General features: G+C 45.2%; 1 protein-coding gene across 6 annotated transcripts in view; it reads right to left on the bottom strand.

Moving 5' to 3' along the window:
• Positions 1 to 4,878: 4,878 nt before the first annotated feature.
• RAD51B (RAD51 paralog B) overlaps positions 4,879 to 22,897 on the bottom strand; it is a 645,855-nt gene continuing 627,836 nt past the window's right edge. For 5 of the 6 annotated variants that reach the window (XM_045451376.1, XM_045451380.1, XM_045451377.1 and 2 more), the window contains one exon: positions 4,879 to 5,337. In XM_045451376.1, coding sequence (XP_045307332.1) covers positions 5,270 to 5,337 — 68 coding nt within the window. In that variant the 3' untranslated portion in view covers positions 4,879 to 5,269. Of the gene's footprint in view, positions 5,338 to 13,578; positions 13,628 to 22,897 lie in introns of all 6 variants that reach the window. The other variant, XM_045451378.1, reaches the window with a different exon arrangement.

Here is a 22,897-nt window from a genome sequence, read left to right as displayed (position 1 = left end):
GGATGGCCGGCAACCCCCAGAAGCTGGAAGACGCAAAGAGGGACACTCCCCTAGAGCCTTCTGGTAGCAGGGCCCTGCTGACACCTTGATTTAAACTTCTAGCCTCCAGGACTGGGCAAGAATACACTGCTGTCATTTTAAGCTACCCAGTTAAGCACCAGTGTGTGGTACTTCGTCAGGGCAGCTCTAGGAAACGAACACGACTCCCACTGCAGAGTGGTAGGGAAGCATCAGTCAGGCTTTTGCATCTGCTGAGCCCCCAGTTCTTGGCTGCTTTCCCTGGCTCTCTCTCTCTCATGGGGAAGGGGTGGGGTGCCGCTACTTAACTGTTTCCAACTGAAACCAACACGTGAAAGGGTAGGAAGGCCCCCAGACCCCTTGCTCCTCTGTGGCGAAAGCTGATGGCTAAGGCCACACCTCTACCACCTTAAGCCCAGGCTGGATCATCCGGAAATGGGGAGCCAAGAGAGGAGGACACTTCGAAGCCTTAGTCTCCCGGCACCAGCACACGTGGCTTTGCGCCCTCAAAGGGTGGTGGGAATTTATGGGTAGTCTGCTTCTGGACCAGAGTTCCTGCTGTGAGAGGTTTTCTTTGTTCACTTTAATGGTACACAGGAATTCTCCCCACGCCCCCTCAAAACAGCCACACATCTTTTTAAAATTTGCACCTTTTTTTCAGGCTGGTTTCCTATGGTGAAGGAGAGGCTAGGAAATGCCCAATAAATCATCTGTCTGTCCTCACTCAATTGAAAGGCAGGAAATGCAGAGAACAGTCCCTTACCTTTTCCACTTTGCATATAACAAGAGCTATCAGGACCCTTAGAAGGGCAGCCGCTCTGACAGGAATATTAATTCTTCAAGGCCACTGGAGTTGTTTCCAGGGACTAGACCCAAGGGGGCAGGCACATTTGGGATGTCGATTGCCTTTGCTACCAGCCCGTTCCATGAGCAACCTTTCTGGGACTTGCTCTGGGAAGTTGGCTCAAGGAGTGTGCAATGTAGGTGGTACAACAGCTAAGTCATGTTCAGGAAGATAATGACCAAGTACAAGGGAATGTCCGAGGAGAGGTTGAAGGTGTGGGGGGAGGAACAGAGAAGGCTTCCTGGTGGCCAGCTAAGAGTTCTTGGAAGGATCGTAGGAAGGAGAGGTAGCACTGCTGGAGATGCTGGGGACTCCTGAGAATGGCCCTGAATGGTGGCTGAGAGAGGCAGGAAATCGTGTGGCTTACTCGGGGAACAGTGGAAACCCACAGTGTGCGGAAACAGTCAGGGAACAGGCTGGCCGTCCCTGCAGCACAACCTCCACTTGGACTCACCGTCAGAGAAACACAGCTACTCCTACAGCTTTCAGGACTAAAATCTCCACAGCCGGTTTTCTCCAGAGGTCTTGCAGGGGGTACCCGCTGGGTTATTTCACAGCACAGCTTCCCCAAACCTCTTGTGACCGTTCCCCTCTTGTTTCACACACTAAAACTACTCCTCGATCTCTCCTTTTCTCTCATTCTCTCTCTAGCCACCCCCGCTTAGCCTGCCTCGCCTCTGCCCTGGGGGTCCCCCCCGTTGCTCTGGGCTCCTCCTCTTCTGACCTGCCCTGCTCCCCCAAAGCTCTGGCACCTGCCATTCAGGACAGGCAAGCCTCTCCTTAGGGAATTAGAGGCCCTTTTCTCCCCCTGACTAGCCTGCTGGCTAGCTTGGGGCTACAATCCTCCATCTGGCTCTTGCTTCTGGAACAATCTGGGGCAGGGTGGGGGACGGGGAATGAGGGCCTGCTCTGCAAGGAGGGAGGGTGCAGAGGTAGGAGGCCACTGGTTCCTGGAGCAGCCTGAGCAAGGCTCTGGGAAGAAAAAACTCCAAAGGAAGATAGGAAAGTCAAACCAAAAGGTGGCGCAGGGTCTGGAAAGACTTTCAAGTTTGAGGTCTGTCCGCCTTACAGACTGGGAGCCATGAGCCTGAGTCTGTTCTGTTTACACAGCTCCCCTAGGCCCTAGCACAGCACTAAACACATGTTGATACTCGGTATACACCTCCTGAATAAATGAACGTGAGCATGAAAGGATGAGTGTGTGAGTGAGGAACCCAGCAATGCCCCAGCCAAAGTCATGGGACCCTCTGCAACACCACGGCAGGTGAGGGGGTTCAGAATATGCTACCCCAAAATATGGCACCTTGGCATATTGAATACTTTAAGCTGAAGGAGACTGAGAAAATGGCAGAAGCAGGAATATCACTGTGTTCTCTTACCCCTCACCCTGCCCCTCACCAACACTGTTCCCATGAAATGGGTCATAAGACCCTCATTTAAAGGGTGCCCTTCCTATACCTGGAGGTATCTTATCTCCAAAGACAAAGGGACAAGAGGAACCTTAATAAACAGGCTTTGCTAAGCTCCCCCAGGTTACTACACTTGCCTCATATTCCTTAAGCTATCACATTCCTCCACGACTGCCCACTCCTGATCAAACAGAGCCTACAAATACTCAGATCCGACAGTTTCTCCAGGCCTCCATTTCCTTGGGAAGGTTCCCGCATCACATACAACCTACCTTAAACAAATATGTATGCTTTTCTCATACTAAACTGTCTTTATCAGTTTAATTTTCAGACCTAGCCAGGGACCCCAAGAGGGTTGAGGAAAACTTTCACCTTCCATATACGGGTCAATGAACAGATGTGCCAGGATTCACCTGCACAGCTGTCTGTGAAGGTGGCAATTCTAGCAGGTGAAAACGAGGGAGCCTCACTCCACCAGGGTCCCCCATGCCTGTCTCCCATCTGCCCTGCACTGGTTCACACTTGGGTGGAATCACAGACAGTGTGGGAAATGCCCAGGGAGACCTTGAGTCCCCCTCCCACTAGATGGACCAGGAGACCCTGGCTACTTCAGGGTGTGACTCACCCACTTCCCTAGAGGGTCAGTGTCAGGGGGGCTTTCCCTGCAATATCTGCTTCATGGACTAGATGTCAAGTCTTAATGTGTTATCCTTCCAGAAATACTTTAATTGTAAAAAAAGACCGTGCTGAGTGGATAACATTTAACACAGGAGAAGGGAAGGAGAGAAAGGGAACCAACATGCATTGATTCTCTGTCGTGAGCTAGTCACTGTGCTAATGTTCTTAAGAATTTTTTAAATTTTTTTTTTTATTTATTTTTGAGACAGAGAGAGACAGAGCATGAGCAGGGAAGGAGCGGAGAGAGAAGGAGACACAGAATCTGAAGCAGGCTCAAGGTTCTGAGCTGTCGGCACAGAGCCCCATGTGGGGCTCGAATTCGTCAACTGCAAGATCATGACCGGAGCCGAAGCTGGACGCTCAGCTGACTGAGCCACCCAGGTGCCCCTTACGAATATTTTTTAAAATTTGTTCTAATACCTCTACTGCTATTCATTCAGCAATTGCTTCTTGAGCACCTACTATGTTCCAGACATGTTCTAGGCATGGGGAAAAAGCAGGGAATGAAACAGACAAAAATCCTGTCCTTATCACACATGCTAGTAGAGAAAGGAGAAAAAGAAAAGAATGCATAGTATATTAGAAGGTGATTGATGCTATGGGGAAAAATAAAGCAGGGAAGGAAGACAGGAAATGCCAGCGATGGGTAGGGTGGTGGGAGGGTTGCAATTTAAAAATAAGGTGGTCAGGGAAGCCACCACGGAGAAAGTGACATTTAAGCATAGACTTGAAGAGGGTAGGGAAAGAGCGTGTCCACATCTGGAGGGGAACATTCCAGGTGTAGGAACCACCTGACAGGGAATGGTCCTGCGGCAGGAATGTGCATGGTCTGTTCCAGGCACAGCAAGATCAGTCTGCTAGGTAAAACACTGAGCCCACTCTCTAAACATGGAGAGAACTGGCTCTTCTTGGTGGCTCACCAGGTTAATTCATCTTGCTGAGGAGGTCAAGGTCACAGGCACGGGATATATTTGTTTCCTAACAAAAGTCATTTTGCAAAAACAGAAGAGTAGGTCACAAGAGAGTATATTAAGTATCACAACTCTGCCCTTCATCCTCATCTGGAGCCCAATACCGCTGCTGTTTGCACTTAGACAAATCACACTATTTGAGTTTCAATTTTCATTTCTGCAAAATAGGGGATAACATTTAATAACACCCACTCCAAGAGATTGGGTTAATATATTGTATAAAGCATTTTGTAAACTGTGACGTGCTGTAGCAATTGTTTGTTGTTGTTATTTTTATACCATAACAGCAACTCAGGGTCTATGCCCAACTGAGGTTGGGTCTGTAAAGCCATTTTCATAGGCAAAGATAACTTCTTAGTTCTATTTCCTGGGTTGCAAAACTATTTTTACTTAGGTATTACAGTAATCTTTCCATTTGGGGGTGGGAAAAGATTTCTTGAGGCTCTCACCATCCCCTCTGAACTTTGGCTGGATCTGTTAGACCATTTCCCAAACCTGAGTTAATCCTACTATCCCCACCCTTACCCCTCACCACTTTGGCTTCGGTCTCCTAGCTTTGTGGAGACTTGTGTGTCTGTGCCTATGGTCTCTATCACTAAATCCCACGGTGTGACCGCGACTGGGCTCTCAGTGTTGCCAAACCATTTTCATCCTTCGGTTAAGCCCTTGTTTGCTTCCTGCGGTGAGAGCTTAGAATCCTAGTCCCCAACCCCACGGCCCCTCCCCTCACTCTGGGCAGATGGCCGGCCTGCAGCTGCAGGATGAGGTTCAAGTTCAATAACACAGGCTCCTCCCTGCCCGGGCATTCCTTACCAGACCTCAGTCTCCCCTTTACTCCACCCATCTTCTCTAGATCCAGAGCCAACACCATCTTCCTGTAGAGGGGATGATTTCTTCTTGTGCTGATGGCTCTATCACAGTTTCTATAGAAATAATCAGAACTTAGGAACAAGGAAGCTGATTGCTATATTATTTACTATAAAAACTGAGAAGCAACTCTATGTCCAGCAAATGGGGATTGATTAAACTGATAATGGGTACAGCCATGAGATGGCAAGGAAAACTGTAAACGGTATGTCTCAATTTTGCTAAAAGCCAAATAAAACTGGCAACAATAAACCCAAATTACACGTGCATATGGAAAAAAAAAAGACTGGAGGGAAATATACAAAGATATAAACAACGATTATCTTCAGGCAATGAAATTATGAGTGATTTTTACTTTTAGTATTTTACTATATTCTGAAATGTCTCCTGTAAGCACGCAGTATTTTTATAATTAGAACGGAAAGCAAAAATATTATTAACACCTCTCTGTAAAAGCTGTGGGTGATTCAGTTCTTTTCCCTTTAAATGGAGACTTTCCCGGGTGGGGTCTGGTTGACAGCTGTACAGTAACTCTCGTTACATGTAAGGCCTAGAAGAAAACCATAACCAATTAACATTACAGCGGGAGCTGAGGCATGCAGAATGGAAATGCCTCAATGGAAATGTGTTATTACTAATTTTTTTCCCCATTGTTGGACAGGTGTTTAGAGGAATGTGTTAAATTATCTTCAGATAATTTATTTTTTAAATGCTATGGTTATTCCATTTTTCTGCCTCTGTTTTCATGGGAACCTTTGATATGGGGAAGGATTCAGTGTGGATATTTCATTGCAAGTCTGTTTAATCTATTTACCTGAGGCCTTACTGTGTGCCATCACTGGTGATACAAGGGGTGATCTGCAAGTGCCTTACACCAGGGGCTTTGGAAACATTTGGGGGTGATTAGGATCATCCAGATGATTGGAGGAAAGTGCTACTGATTTAGTGGGTGAGGGCCAGGATTGCTAAACATTCTACACTATCTGGGACAGTCGTACGTAACCAAGAATGGACCTTCGTCTCATGCCACCACCCTGGGGGAGAAACACTGAACTGAAAGGTTGAGGCAGGCAATGCCTGGAAGGGCCAGAGAGAAAGGAGGGCACAGCTGATTCTCAGCCTTGTCATGCTAGTATTCAGGGTGACCAGATCTCCCAGGTTTTCCAGTGGAGCCAGAAATGTAGATGATGATGTAAAATCTCCCGATTTTTAAAAAACACTGTGTGGGCCAAACAAAACACATCTGTGGGCCAGATTTGGTCCTCTGGTTGCCAATTTGCAACCTTGTCTTAGGGAAAGACGCAGTCCCTGTCTTCGTGAGAGTATAAGGGAGCCTGTAGAAGTTCAAGTTCAAGTTCTAGAATGGACCAACCTAGGTTCAAATCACAGCTCTGTCATTCACTATATAGACAATGATTTCAGGCAAGTGAACATCCTCTGAACCTTACTGTCCTCCATGAAATGGAACTAATGGGAACACTCACTGGTTTGTTACGAAGATGAATCCAGGTGGGAGAAGTCCCCAGTAACCTGCACATTCGCTTAATAAAGTAGAGCCATTATCATTGTTAAGGCCATCACAGTCTAGTATAAGAACTTACTGTGTACACTACACTGTGCTAGGTGCTGAGGGCTTATAAATAAGTGTGAGAGAAAGCCCTTGACCTGGACGTGTTTTCCTTCTGGAAAAAGAGATAAACCTGGGACATAAATATTGTTAAGCGCATCAGGTATATGAATGTGGCTCACATCAGACTGTTACAGGAGACCAGAGGCAGGTACGTCTTATGAAGGTGGTGGTGGCTGGGGGTGTTGGAGTCCAGCCAGAATGAGAGGGAGGGGAGAAGTGGCCTAAGCAAAAGACAGATTATAAAATCATAGTAAGAACTGAGTGCTTACCACATGCCAGGTACTCTCTAAGCACTCTGCCAGGTGGTAAGTGTGCTCCTTTGGCCTCATACGTATGAGGGATAAGGCATGTGCCTGGGAAGGTCCCCCGGAGCCAGGGCATGGGGGTGCTGACTACCGGGCCAGAGCCTGGCAGAGTATTTACTTTGTTGGCAGGGGAGCAGAAGCAGAGAAGTGACAGGCAGGACCAGTAATCTGGGACCAGTAATCTGGGGTGGAGCACAGGATGGCATGGAAGTGGAGGTGAGATAGCAGACTTGTGCCACGCGTAGGGGACTTCTCCCACCTGGATTCATCTTCGTAACAAACCAGTGAGTGTTCCCATTAGTTCCATTTCATGGAGGACAGTAAGGTTCAGAGGATGTTCACTTGCCTGAAATCATTGTCTATGTAGTGAATGACAGAGCTGTGATTTGAACCCAGGGGATGGGTGGGGAGCCCTGTGAAGGTTTCTTTACCAGGTCTGACGGCTGGTGGGGGATGCTGTCAAAAATGATTGCCTGGGAGATAACGGGAATTTTATAAAGACAATTTTAAACTCCGGTCTTGAGCCACCTCCATGCTCTCCTGCCTCTCTTTCCTCACCCTCCACCAGCTTGTCAGTGTTCTCTACTGGCCAGTCCTCATGGTTATAAATACTTCCTCCTTAACTATTTTTGAAAATTTTGGAAGCAACTCCTTCCCTCACCAATGTGCTGTTATTTATTTTCAAATCTCCCCAGAAAGCCTGTACCAACCCCCACCCTCCCACCCTTGCGTCTCTAGAAAACAGATCACTGCTGGGGTTGATGGATTGGGTACAGCAAAGCTTTCAGACTTCTGACCCACCAGGGATGGCTGATATAAAATCCCATGCTGCATGTGAAGGAAGAGTGTGCTTAGTAAATTCTGTAGAACAGTTGTTTTTTTTTTTTTTCCTTTTTTTTTTTTCAGGGGGGAATTGTGAATCCACTAAAAACCAAACGGTTTCCAAGTACTCCAACCATTTGCATTTCAACAGGCAAAATGGTGTTTAAACACAAGGCCCATCTTTTTTTCAAAGTAGACCAAGCCATACCTCTCTAGGGAAGACTATTTTAGCTGTGATTCTGATTTATTCTATAGGATGGAGAGCAGTAAGATCATTTTGTTGGGGATGCTTGATGCCTGAGCTTCTTTAAACCATAACCAAAATCAGTCCAAAATGGTGCAGTTTGGCTACAAGGCATTTTTAGCACAAACAGCTTGCAGCAGTAAAGAACTATGACACAACAGAGCAGACCAGTGTTTTCATAGACTGACTTATAGAGGCAAGTTTCCTGTCGCTGGAGGTGACCAAACATCATGCGATAGCACAAGGATTGTGCCATGGTGTCCCCCCAGGAATCAGTAACAAAGAAATACCTAGCAGACCTTTTTTTTCTTTCTTCTAGAGCCTTCTATACAAGTACATCCAGCGCCTGGCCTAAGCACCAGATGTGAGCTAACGATCCTGTGGTTACCTGGCCCTGTGATTTGGCACAAATCACTTCTCATCAGGTTAGACTCAAAGAAATCTGAGCAGGCTCCTGGGTTCAAACATTCTATGACTTATAGACAGAGACACAAAAACCAAGACCTTTCCAAGTCCAACTCAGAGCCTTGGAATTAGGATTGTCCTGCTGAGGAGGGCGAACAGACAGCTGGAAGCATATCTAGTGGCTTTTGCAGAACCTGACATGGCCCTGGGCTCAAGATTCTCAGCTCCCACTGATTCGTGGTGCTGGAAATTGTCAGCCTCAAGTCTCGCCCTAGGGATTTGAATCTCCAACCCAGTTCAGGGGTCCTGTAATCAAATGCAAATTATGCCTTTAAGCCCCGAAGGGATGGGAGGAGGGATTAGCTGACAACCCTGGGAGCTGCTGCCTAAGGCCCTTGGGAGTGACAGCCCCCCACAGGGGGAGGTCAGGAGGGAAAGAACGGAAAAGGGAGAGAGCTCAGGAGGGGTCAGGGGCCTCTGGCAGCCCCCACTTCATCCTCAGTGTGCCCCCGAACACACGGCCCTGGGTGGGGGTCTAATCTCCAGGCAGCCCGCCCTCGGCATTGTCTTGCCAGGGTCAGGACCCCCACCCCATGAGTCACTGGCCTCACTCTGGCCCCTCAGCCTCCATGCTCTCAGTGCTAACCCGCAATTCTCCAGGCCAAGGGCCCAGATACATCCGATCTATCCTACTCCTCTCTAGGCTCAGAGAAATCGGGACTGAACACAAAGGTGGGGGGGCCCTGATGGGCCACAGCTTGGTGAAGAGGGGTGCACAGAGAGTGGCAGAGCCAGCTTGGAACCAGCTCTCCAAGAGTAAACCAAATTGCTCTCCTCCCTGACCCACAACGCTTTCCAATCAGGGAGTCTAAAATTACCATATTTACAGCATCTGCAGCCAAGCCGAGCACTAAACAAGATGAATAGCTGTGACGCACGATCTGAGTGGAAGTATGCAGCAGGGCTAGGCCGGGCTGGGTTGGGCAGCAGGGTGCGTGCCCCAGAGGGGAGAACAGGCGGTCCCTGGCTAGGGGACTGACAGGATTCACCCAGCACCAAACCCAAAAGAAGGTGGGAGATAGAGCAATTGACAAAGAGAGAGACAGAGAGAGAGAATTTGAGGACATGATGCTGACTTTACAAATCTCCTTTTCCTCCTTCTGCCTCTCAAAGACAGGATCGCTGGGGTCTTGCTTACAGTGGGACAGCCATGTCTGTGAGTCCTGTTCCCAAGCAGCCTTTTCCAGGGAATCTGTGGTCAACCCACATAGATTAAATGACTCCATTCATAGAGAAGGCCCAAGAACCTGGGCCATGCAGCTCTGGTAGAGACCAAGGTGGGAATGGTGGGAACATCTTCTGTGTAGTGGTGTTCCAACACTCTGCACCAGCCTGGCCTGTTCTTTCCCTGGAAGGGAAAATGCCCAGGAAAAGAGAGTGACTCATGACCTGCAGACACTCTCTCCAGACCCAAACACAACAGAGACCTGGGAAGACATGGGAAGACAACAGAGACCTGGGAAGACTTTCAGATCAGTGTGGATTCTCCTGCATCAGAGACTCACCGCAGATCCCCTGGAATGCTGGGACTCTGAGTGACAGGATTGCTAGACCCCTACATTCTTCCCTTTAGCTAGAGCATATCCTCTTTGGTCTGTTTTGTGTCCTGGGCTTCTCTTTACATTCTCATTTCATTTCTGCAACATTTTCAGAGCCTAAAATAAGTGTGGAAATCACTGGTTTGTGCTAGAGGGCAGGAAGTAGAAGGTAGTAGTACATAGGTGGCATGAAAGAAGGGAAAATGAGGTGTCTGTAGAAACAGTTTTGGATGTGTCAGGGAATGCTAAAAAAAAGAGGTTAGGATTGAGGGAAGGTTAAGATCAGCACTAACATGTGAACCAGCTCCCAGAGGAAAGCCTCTTCCTTGAGAAATCTGGAACCAGCTGCCATTTGCAATAACACTGCTGGAACCTGAACCCAGACCCACAGTGGGGGCCATTTGTTAAGCAACTGCCTAGTCCTTATGAGCCATTTTTGGTAGGAGGTGATAAGAGGAAGGGTTTGCCAGTGTTTGAGTTGTGGCTGCCCACTCAAAAAATGTTTCCAAGCTGATAACATTCTCAAATAGGCACACCACTCAGCACATGACTAAATCTGGCCCCACCCCCAGGGTCTCTTAGATGGTGAAAATCCTGGTAAACTGCACAGATGTGTTTCTGTTCTCAGTGACCCAGAATTTCTAAGAGCTTCCCTTTACCACTGACATGGTAAGGAAGGGGCAATATTAGTCACCCAGGATGGCAGCTCCCATTTTCATTGCTCTGACCTAGATGGGGCTGGTCTTTCTCAACAGTGGCCAGAAGTCCCCCTCTCTTCTCCTCCTACTTCTTGGACCTCCCCTTCTGTCTTTCCCATGGCTTCTTTTTCATATTCTCCCATTAAATTGTGTTTCCTCCAGGTTTGGACTTCTGTTGTCTCTTCGAACTCTGTTCTCCTTGCGTGACCTTACTCTTTGCTGACTTCATTTATTACCAAAAACCTGTGACCTCAGCCCCAGCCATCTCCTGAATTGCTCACATATATTTCTGACTGCAACATCTCCAGTTGGACATTCTACAGTTGTCTCAAATCGCACATGTCCAAAACTGATCTCATTATCTACGCCCTCCTGCTTCCCATGACAAGCCCCTCCTCAGGTTCCTCCCCTATCCTTTCTCTCTCAATGGTATCACCAGCCACTCAGACATCCCAATGGAAACCTTAGAGGCCCCTCTGACCCTTCCCTCTCCCTCATCCAGGTCTGTCAGTGTTAACTCTGATGAGTCCTTTAAATCTTTCCCCCTTCCATCTATGCCATCAGTGCCCCAGATTAGGTTCCCAGCATCTCTTTGTCACTACAATCCTTACAGGATCACCCAGCCTCAGATGCCCTCCACTCCACAAATAGGAGACAATCCTCTGAATACAGATCTGATTTGGTAAATATTTCTGATATTTGGTAAATTGTGCCCAGGACCGGGCATACAACGGTAAGTATGACCAGTAGGATCTCTGTCCTCATGGGACACATGTCCCAGTTGGGGAACCAGACAGGAAACAAGCAGAAACCAGACAAGTGAATAAAATACTTCTAAATTGTAGTAAGTGCTATGAGACAAACAAATCAGGGCCTGAGGTTGGAAATAATGGGGTGGGGTGGAAATCTGTGCCACCACCCACACAAAGACCTTCAAAGGCTCCTCATTGTGTACAGAACAAGGTTCAGACTCAGCGTGGCACGCAAGGCCCTTGCCAATCTGGCCCAATCTGTTTTTCAGCTCCACTTTTATTCCCTCTCCCCTCTAACCCATGCCTCGTGTCCTATTCATCTTTGAATTCCCAGCCCCTTGTTCCTGGCAGATAATAAGCAGGTAATAAATGGGGAATCAATGTGTGGAAGAATGAGTGATGGACAGAGTTCCCTTTATAGGTCATGCCCTCTCCCCTTTCTCACGTCCGCTCTTTGGTGAAGCTGCTTTACAAGGGCTCCTTCCCCTGAGTCTCCATCGTGTTTCTCAGACTATTTCTGCCCCAGGTACCTAGACTACTTGATGGTCTCTCCGGGTAGACTGTTAAGGCAAGAGGGCAAGAACAATCTTGTTCCATTCTGAAAAAAAGGCCTGGCACACAGCAGATGCCTGAAACATGCCAGGTGAGTTGATATGAAGAACATGAAGAAAAGGGAAGTGACTGGTGTCCCTTTTAGACTGTTTTCTGCTAAAATAACTCCAGTGGCCAAAATAGTTGGGTGGAAAGAAGTAGTATGAAGATATCATTGCCAAGTGGACAGCCAAAGGTACACACTTCCTCTTGCTCAAGGAACAGCCTCAAAGAGCCAACTTTGTCACTATGCCTTTGTTTTGAAAATATTTTTGCACAATCAAAGCAGGGAACAATGAAGCAAATGCATGCCCATGGCACTCAGAAGATCTGCCTGTATCCATGAGAACAGAAACTCCCCTGATTGAGAGGTGGTTCTAGGGCTCAGCTTATCCTTTCACAGGATCTGTTAAGAACTAGCTTCATTTCTATCTTAGCAACCTAGGGTACTTGCTTCTTTCCAAGGACCTTAAATGAAACCTAACTTCTCTGCTGTTCCCACATCCTGTTCTTGGAACTCCTTAAACATTATTCCCTAAGGCCAGAATAATTGAACATAGGGGTCTGTTGGTCTTTGGCAAATACATTTGGCAGGATAGGGAGAAAGTGGACAGGGAACCAACCATAAAAATTTTCAATAAAAAAATCTAAATAAAGGTAAGAATAAAAATGAGAGGTAGATTTTGTGAATTATTTTAGGCTTAGTGCCTGCTCTCAGAAAGGTACTGGGCATGTGCCAGTCTGCCTGACTTTCTCAAATCACCGTTGATTCGTTTGAATTTCACACATGGTCACCTTGTCCTCCTTTCTTTTTTTTTTTTTTTCAATCTCTCCAGAAAGCACCTCACTCCTGACCTGAGCATTTCATTAGTCCTATCTCCTTAGAGACCATTTCAGATTTTTCTTCACAGCCTTATTTTATTCACTCTGGCTCAATGTCACCAACCCAACTGTCCTCAGCCAAGCCTCCAAAGGAAATATGATCCACTTGCTGCGTCAGATCATTTGGAAATAGATACGATTGGCTTGGAGTCATTCCATGCAGGGCTGTAAAATTGCTCTCTCTCCCTCTAAGTGGGTTGGGTCAAGCCCAAACTGAGGCAAGAAGTTTCCAAGGAATACAGAGCAGAGGACTATAGTAAGTGGTGGTGATTCAGTCAGTGGTCCTCTTGCTTCTGAGTCAGTATTAACCTTCCACTAGTGGCAAGTATGTACAGACTACCTTCACAGTCAAACAAAGTAATAAGGTCTTCACACGGGTTCGTGAAACACTTTACAGAGCAGCAGAATTGTAGGCTTGGTGTGAATCTCTTCATTCAAGCCAAGTTATAGTCTAAATTTTTGTGTTTCCAAGATAAATGAAGGTAGTTAAATTGATTGTGAGATTTATGTATCTTGTGCAAAGTTGGCAAGACGTCTATATTTCTATTGGGCCAACTCTACAAACTACCACTGAAATTCTCACATACAATGTCCCAAGTTCTCTTTGGGATTTCAGATGGGATCAGTTTCTTCTTTGAACTAATTTTGCCCTGTGCTATTTTGTTGTAACTACTTAAGGAGCTGCCTGGTATAATGAAAGAGTCTAGGTTGGAATCAGAACACCAGGGTCAAAGTCCCAGCTATATCATTCCTTGGGTAAGTTATTTAACATGCCCCAGTTTCCTCATCTACAAAATGGGAATTATGCCACTTGTTTTGTAAACCATAAAACAACATATAAATACACGGAGGTTTTGGCCTTACCAGTGGCTGTGTGGTTGAAAATATAGTGATTCTCCAGATTCTATTGAAGCTGTGGGCAAAAAAAATGTGATAAGAACATGAACGTGGGTGGTCAGGTGAGCAGGACACTGATTGCCCTGATAGAAAGCCTAGTTTTAATGCAAGCCAAATCCTTTAATCTCATTAATTAGGATTTTTATATAATCTTTTACTTAAGATAAGACGTAGAAGTAAGCCATTCAATCTTGTATCCAATGGAAGAATTTTTCTCCATTTTTCCACCAAGAATATCATGATAATTCTTGATAATCAATAATATGCCTTTACTGGTGGTTTCTAGGTCTCAGACTTCTGGCTTCTAGGGAATAGGAATAAGTCTTTGACTTGCAAGGGATTTAGTCCTTTGAGGAAGATGTGCTTTTAAAACAGACAATCATGGGGGAAAAAGCTACAAGTAGGACAAGCTTTTGAGGGCACGGGTTGGTAAACTACAGCTCTAGGGCCAAATGCAGTCCACCACCTATTTTTATAAAGACAGTTTTGTTGGAACACAGCCACATTCGTTTCCATACATATTGTCTATGGCTACTTTTGTACTACAATAGCAAAATTGAGTCGCTGTGACAGAAACAGTATGGCCTGCAAAACTTGAAATATTTTCTATCTGGCCTTTTATAGAAAAAATTTGCTGACCTCTGGTCTAAGGGTATCAGGTCTTTTAAAGATTTAACTTGGGTCCTCAAAGTTGAGGAGGAGTTAGCCAAGCAGAGAACAGGAGAAAGGCATTTGGTTGGCTATAAAAGTAAGTACAAAGGAATGGAGTTATGAAAGTATATTTCATGTTTAAGAAGCAAGGAAAGTCTCAATAGTACATGACAGAGAACAATGGGAGATGAGGCTGGGAAGATGGACTAAGGTTAGACAGAGAAAGTCCCTTTCCATCAATGCTATTGTGTTTGAAATTAATCCTGTAGACCTTTGGTTTCCAAATGGGATGCACACCCCAGAGTTACACAAGACAATCCATTAGGATTCAGGCAGAAATTATCAGAATTTTAACTTTATTTTTATCTAAGAAATAAGAAATTCGGCTTTATAACATTTAATATATATGTTGACGTTCCATCCATGGCTATGGCTACTGGTCACAGATGGTTCATGAGATAAAGCATCCTATGGTAAGATTAGGCATTGCACAGTACAGAGAGCTCAACAGTGGTGTCCTCAGTCCTCATTCTTCTCCAGGCTTTTAACAAAATATAAGCCACTACAGTTTATATGTTATGAATTATGGATATTATCTAGTTCAACCTAATATATACAAAATGGACAAGGGGACTAAAAATATTCCTGCAAAGAAACAACAGATCAAAGATAGTATAAGCATAGGTAAATAATAAGAGTAGCATTTATACTTCCCTTCGAACGAGTTGTCTTCAGTCATATTCTAGCTGAAAAGAATGACCAAATGTTCAGATGCAACAAGAAAGAGAGCCCACCTCAATTAGAAAATTCCAAGAGAACTATCAGACGTATGGATTTACATCCTCTATCACTTATGATGAACTTTGCCTGACACATTGATCACGTTTTGTGGTACTGGCTAATGACAGTACAATGAAGTCATCACGATTAGCAAGATATTTTAGGCTATTGCTTATTTCAACTTTATTTCAGCCTTCTAAAATTTAATTGTGTGCATGTTTTATAATACATGATGTATTAGTAAAGAAATACATGTGTATAATGTAAAAATAAATATACATTGGGTGTACATATTCAAGATTCATTTAATTTTAGAGGGTTCAATCAAAAAAGTGTGGGGACTATTTCTGTAGGCAATAGAGAACCAATGGAGGTCTCAGTAAAGGAAGAGTCAGGATTTGGTATGTTTTCGAGAAAGATGCTACAGGCTGCCAAGAGGAAAACAGATTGGAAAAGAAAAGACATGTTGGAGAGTGGCCACTTCAAATCATTTTTAAGTGCCTGAAGATCTCAGACAAAATGTATAAATACTAAGAGCTTTTATTACAAATTCCACTCTTCCAGCTCTCTCTTTCTGAAATGAATGGTGTTAGGTCCAAGCAAGGCCGCAAAGGTTTGCGCTGACAATAAAGCTTTGTGATGAGCAAAGTTAGTTGGATGACATAAAAGCACAAGAATAGGTTCCAGAGATGCGAAAACATACCCTACAAATACTGCATGCCACCTGGACTCCACTTTCCCCTCTGACCTACATGGGTTTCCAAGGCAAAGGATTCTTCAAGCATGAGGGTCGTAGCCACTGTTTCAGCCAGAGAGGCCATTCCCAGTGTTGACAGGCATGATTAATTGATTCTGACGGGAAGATATGTTCTATCAAGGCTGTGCATATAGGATGTGGCTTCTGGGAAGGACTATGGCATTTCTCCTGGGAAAGGGGCCAGGTAGGCCATTAACCTATCACAGTCAGTCCCCCTTAGCCATTTATTCCTTGGTACAAAGAACCTAGTTGCCAGGTTTGAAGAACTGAACTCAGGTCCTTTCAAAGTCTGCAAGAAAAGAAGAGGCTACACTAAATTGGGAAGGGTGAGGGTCTGTGGGAGGAGGTGGCCTGGGCACTCCTTGAGAAGGAGCCGGCAAAGGTCTTAAACCTAAACCTAAAAGCCCTGAAAAAAAAAAAAAAAACCAAAGGGAGTTTCCTTCTCTGCGCTCCAAGAAGAAGGGCAGGCTATCTGCCTTTCTGTCTTTTATCTTTAAAGTGCTGGGCAGGAGGGAGCAGGGGGCAGGGATAAGAGTAAAAACAAAATGAAAGTGACAACAAGCACTTTTTATGGACAAAGATGGACTTAGGAAGAAAAACGCATGCTCTGGCTTTTGCAGCTCTGCACCATCTGGCCATACTCCTCACATGGATTCTTCATTCCAGTAATGTCTGTCTGTTTCCTCCTCTCAAACACACCGTCCAGTTCCACTCTTTGCTCTGGTTGAAATTGTACTCAAACTTGGAGCCCTTGCAAGCTTCCATTGGCTTCATCAATCTTCCCTCATCGCTCCAAAATGCAAACTCCAAATCTCTCTTTCGTCTTCTGGTTAGCCAGTTTTGCCTTCAGTTAGGGCCCCCTTGTGCCTTTCTCTAATCGTTCTGGGTCTCCCAGCTGACTTTCTTGCAGGGGGGATGTGTCCTTATGTATTTCCACAGCACCTAGATCTTGAGCTTCAAAATGAGTGCTAGGAACTCAGAATTCTTTGTCTATGTTTGACCTGAGCAGATTGTTTTAATTCACTAGGTCTTGTATTTAAAACAAAACAAAAGAAGGAACAAGATGGGATTCACTCTTGACCTGGAAGCACTTGGAAGGGGCTGGGAACAGATAGATCTGTCCGGTGGATTCTCTCTGTCCTTGTTAGTTTGAGACAGCTGCTGGGGAGAGATGCCAGCACAGACATGCTCCTAGGAAGACACATCCTGCCAGGATTACAGGGCCTAAAGGAAACACGGACACAGAACACAAGCCTAACACCCTTTCTTACTGCATCCATAGAAAACAGCAAACCCGGGAGGCTTAGCCAACAGCAGCCTGGAGGATGTGGGGCCTTGGTGGAGGCCATAGTTTAGCATCCTTTCACCCAGATGAGGGAAAAAGTCCCTTCTTTTCTCACCCCGTCCCCAAAATTAAAACAATGAAAATCAGTTCTCATTATCCCAATAATTAAGTCCCATTCAGCCAGCTGACAGCAGCCAAAGAATGATTTTTCTGTGCTGCGCTGTGTGGCTGCCCTCCATGGCCCCATTCATGGGCCACTGTGTGCATTTAATCACCCTGAGCGGGCTGAGCTAATGAAATGCTGGGGCCTTGCCCTGCCCTGACCCTGCTGCTATTTCTATCTGAGCTCAGCACGTCCTTTGCTTGACAGTTGCAACCGAACAAGCAGATTTTTCTCTCCCATCTATGGAGTGTAAAGAGCCTATTTTGGCAGCCTGTGGGGCTGGGGACCCCGCTGGAAAACCAGTGAATGCCCCTGGAGGTTAACTTGCAAAGCTGTTTTCCAGACTGAGAGGCGGGGTGGAGGAGAGGCAGCGTGCTGGAGACCCGAAGGCACCCAGGCCTGTGGCCCTGGTGCACGGGACAGGAAGGGCAGGGGCCCTTCTGGGGCAGAAATGGAAGACGAACCTGGAAAAAGTAAGGGGCCACGAAATGGGGCAAGCTGATTTATCCAACGCAAACCTGAACAAAAGCTCTTTGTCAGTTATCAGAAATCTCCCTCCCTCGCCAGGGTCCAAGTGAGAAAATCCATTCCGTTTGGTTTCCAGTTCGCAGGGCTTGCTGAAAGGGGGATCCCTGCGGAGAGATTGCTCTCTTAACATTCCTAGCTGTTGTTTTAACGATTCCCTAAGATTCAGAAGTCAGGGAATAAGATGCCAAAATTATATGCATTTATCCATACAGAAGTTTAGGGAATTACACTTAGCTCATGAAAAAGTAAAACCATTCTCTCTGAGGGAAGTTGGAGACAAGAGGCCAAAAATGCATTAAATGTGTCAGCATGGTGGCTTTCCGTAGAAAAGACATATCTAATGAAGGACTTAAATCAGAGGTGACAAACTCAAATGCCCCCAGGGGCCAGAGAGGTCACCAGGCTGATGGAAGGGAGGTAGGTGGGAACTGTAGCAAATGCCAAGAGCTCTGCCCCATCTAGAGCAGGCAGTTGCTACACAGGCTCCAGCCCCTTTCTGCCATATAGGTAGGCGGGCCTGGAATGACATGATTTTCTGTGTTTTGTTCAAAAGAGAAACCTTAAATTTCTATTCTTTTTTTTTTTTTAATTTTTTTTTTTCAACGTTTATTTATTTTTGGGACAGAGAGAGACAGAGCATGAACGGGGGAGGGTCAGAGAGAGAGGGAGACACAGAACCGGAAACAGGCTCCAGGCTCCGAGCCATCAGCCCAGAGCCCGACGCGGGGCTCAAACTCACGGACCGCGAGATCGTGACCTGGCTGAAGTCGGACGCTTAACCGACTGCGCCACCCAGGCGCCCCTTAAATCTCTATTCTTATATGAAATCTCCCAAATGTTAATGTTGGAAACTAATTCAAGATGTAAAAAAAAAAAAAAAAAAAGTCCCAAAACACAGCATTTCTAGCCAAACAAAATATGTTGGCATACTATAAGCCCACTACTCACATTTGCAGGGCCTGGGGCAAGGGTACAAATGGAGGCCACGTATCAGATGTCTAAATATTGAAAAGGTATAAATCAAGCTCACTAACTGTGAAACAAAATATGCTCTGTCTGCCTACAGAGAAAAAATATGCTTTCCTAAGGCCCTGGTAGCCAGGTGTGAATTCAGAATTCTGGGACCCTGTGGATATCCTCACAGAAATTGGGCAACATGGGAGAGCTGGCTTTTGGCTCCCAGTCCTTCTTTCCCACCGCCATCTCCATCCTGCATTACTAGGGTCTTGGACACTCATGTGGACACTCCAGCCCATAAGCCCAAGCTCTGGCTATCCCCTTACACCCCAAATGGCTGCCCCTTGGCTGCCACTCTGGCTTAGTGGTGCCTCCATCAAAGGCATAGTCTGCCCTTGGGATGGCAGACCCAAATGAGCTTGGGGCGATGTGACAGTGAACTCCAGAGTTCTGGGATCCAGGGTGTGGTCTAGGAGGAGGAGGAACATCTGAGCGGTCACATCTCTCTGGCCAGAGTAAGACTCTTGAAAGAGTGGGGTCTAAGGCCCCAAGTGAAGTACTGGCATCCATTTTCTTTATTTATTTTTTTTAACATTTATTTATTTATTTTGAGAGAGAGAGTGTGTGTGTGAAGGGGTGGGGGCAGGCAGAGAGAGGGAGAAGAGAGAGAGAATCCCAAGCAGGCTCTGCACCATAAGTGATGAACCCAATGTGGGGCTTGAACTTACAAAACTGTGAGATCATGACCTGACCTAAAATCAAGAGTTGGAGGTTTAACTGACTGAGCCACCCAGGCACCCCTGGCATCAATCCTAGATCCCTGACTTAAATAATTATATGCCCAGAAGTGAAGACATCCTGATTCTTGGCCTGATTTTATGATTAACTAGCTATGTGACCTTGAGTAGATCATAATCTTTTGATGAATCAGTTTCTACGTGAATCAAATGGGGACAAAATAACTCTTGCAACCAACTCACTTGGGAAATAAAATGAGATTATTCAGTGAAAATACAAGTGATAATTAAATAGAATTTTTTTTTACAGATTAAGAAAATAGTAGCTGCAATAGACACAAATTTTATCAAACAGAACATATCTGAAAGGTCTCACTCAAACGATCTCATTAAAAACATATTTTATGCCAAGATGTGGGCTAAGTCTAGAAGAACTGAAATGATAGTACTTTTCATTGAGAGTCTTCTCTCTTTTCCAACAATCCCTCAGGATGGGTGTCCCATAATGCTGATCTTAAAGGATATTGCAGAGATAAACAAAACAAAAACAAAATAGATTTGCAGTGATTTATGACTCCTTTCCAAAAACATAGCAACCCCATTTAATCCATATTAGAGCAAGATCTCTCTTTAGGGACACATGTGCTGTTATTGTGATAGCCATTATCATAGGGGCAGAGAGAGAGGGAGACACAGAATCTGAAGCAGGCTCCAGGCTCTGAGCTGTCAGCACAGAGCCCAATGCGGGGCTCAAACTGGCAAACCGTGAGACAGTGACCTGAGCCAAAGTTGGACACCTAAATGACTGAGCCACCCAAGTGCCCGTGGGTCCCAGTTTTTAATGAAAGAAAACCAATGGGGAAAGTGGCAAAATAAAAAAAGGAAGAAAATATTAAAAATTTCCATAACAATTTAAATCAATAAGAAGTCAAGAATTTTATTTTTAATGATAAGAAAAAAGAACTTCAAACCACAGAGGGAGACAAGTTGTACACAAGGCAACTTGGTATACCAGGAAATATTCATGTGACAGTAAATTAAAGAGTTCCTTCCAAATAAATATTGTTTGATACTGACAATAATGTTAAAGCATGCCTGGTTCGGTTTTAAAAGATACCTTTCTCTTCAGACCAAGTCAAGACGGACTCTGAAAATACAGCAGAGAGTAGCTAAGGTTATGTGTCTTCCTAAACATCCATGGAAGAGCTAGAAATTGTGAGCATTTGTTGTGTTAGAATGCCTCACACCCATTTCCTCTTATTAACACCACCCTGTTTTCCTTTTGGGAGATAATCTCTTCCCCTTAGGACGGGTCTGTGGACAGAGCTGGATAGGAGGTTTGTGACCCAAGTTAGACCAATCAGATGTTCCCCCATGGAATGTGGGTTTTGAGCAGAAGGACAAAGAGAACGGAAACATCAGGAAAGTCATCGCATCCAACTTGAGTATCTTGACCAGACTTTTGGAACCCTTACTGAGGTTCTTACTTCGTAGCTTCTGGAGCTTGATTGCTTCTTGCCCGTTTCTGAGACTGGTTCCCCAGTCTGTCCTGAATCCTATAGGCTCCCTACATCCTTCTTCTAAACTCTCTTTTGTTTATGTAAGCCAGAGGTGCTTCTGTTTCACGCAGCTAAAGAACTTTAATGGATAAAATAGCACCAATGCACTGTGGGTACTAACCTTCAGTCTGATTTACCAAGTGCTTATGGAGACCTTCCATGTGCCCTGACCCCAGGGAGCATATGTCTCACTGTGGGATATGATGCAGGGGCCCTAATGCAGAAACAGTGGCACTATCCCGAGTTTCTTCTATCCAGTTACCCAGCTATACATACTCATTTTCTTTCTTGGTTTCCCTGAAGTGTTGGAATGTTCATTTCGTTTTTTACTTTATAGTGTGCGCTGTTCATAAAATGGCCAGCAGAATCTCAGCACTTCAAAGGGTGCTTCCAGAATGAGTAGGTAGCTGGAATCAGTATGACAGTGAGTCAGCCTGGTGATCCTCAGGCCTGCAGTAAGATCGATGTGTCAATATCACATGCTCAGAGATTAGGTTCCAATGTGCCTGACTGTCCTTGAAAAAAGTTCGTGGAAAAGGCTGAGGGTTTGCCAGGGGAAACTAAAAATAACAAATAAGGGAGATACACAGTGGGTAAAGATATGGAGGAAAGAACTGGAAACTGAGAGCAGAAAGCGACTGGTTCACAGTGACAGATGACCAAGAGTATGTGACATTAGGGGCAGCAAATGCCCTATACTAGTTTTGAGACTAGCTTTTGAAATCAGTAATAATAGTTATCATTTCATATTTAACCTCATTGCTCTTTGGTCATTTACCATCACCTGGGTTCTTAGCTTGACATTGCTCTGTGTGTTAACCAACCATAAGGAGATGGGGTAATCTGGAAGTTCAGCATATAGGGGCTCCAGAGCCAACCTACAACTCGAGTGCGTTTGAACTTCAAGTCTATCACTTGCTAGTTCCATGGCCTAAGGCGAATTATTTAGCTTCTCTGTGCTTCAATGCTGCTATCTATAAAATGGGGTGGTAATAATAATACATATAAAACACTTAGCAGCATCCTGGCACATTAGTGTTCAGTAAATATTAGCTACTGTTATTTATTCAACAATGGGGCATCTGGGTGGCTCAGTCGGTTAAGCCTCCAGCTTCAGCTCAGGTCATGATCTCGAGTTTCTTTCGTTTCAGCCCCACATACATCTCTGTGCTGACAGCTCCAAGTCAGGAGCCTGCTTCAGATTCTGTCTCTCTCTCTGCCCCTCCCCTGCTTGTGCTCACTCTCTCTTTCTCTCAAAAATAAATAATAAACTTTAAAAAAACCCCACATATATTTACTGAGCATCTAGGATTTCCAGGCACTTTTCTAGTCCTTGAGATATATCTGTGAACAAAATAGACAAAGATGCCTACCCTCATGGAGTTTACATGCTAGTGGGGGAGGAGGTGGGGAAGAGACAATAAACAATGCTGGTGCTGCTATTAATATCTGACCCAATTATTATTATCTGACTCAATATCCACCGTCTCCCCCAAACTTTCTGGAACTCCTTTAAATCCTTATCCTCTTCTTTAAACATTCTGTTCATCTTGGTGCCTTCACTGAAACCTGGTTGGCCCTAATATGTGATTTTCACCATTGCACTCAAAAGTGGGGTCTGCTTTTTTTTCTCATTGTCCACATATCCCAGAGGCTGACAACGGGGAAGTTGGCTTCCTTGCTTCCCATTGCTACTTCTATGCCTTTTCTCCTCATTATCCTATAAAACCCACAGGTCTTGGGGTACTCATTTCTTCAGACCATATAACCTATCTCCATTTTTTTTTTCTGTCATCAATAACCTCTCCATTGCTCATTTATTTATTTAGCACTGGAGAACCTGGCTCACCCTCCTCCCATTCAGCCCTG

The sequence above is a fragment of the Leopardus geoffroyi genome, chromosome B3 (assembly GCF_018350155.1).
Source record: "Leopardus geoffroyi isolate Oge1 chromosome B3, O.geoffroyi_Oge1_pat1.0, whole genome shotgun sequence".
NCBI lineage: Eukaryota > Metazoa > Chordata > Mammalia > Carnivora > Felidae > Leopardus > Leopardus geoffroyi.
The sequence above is the reverse complement of the archived record's forward strand: the minus strand, read 5'-3'. Positions and strand labels throughout refer to the sequence as shown.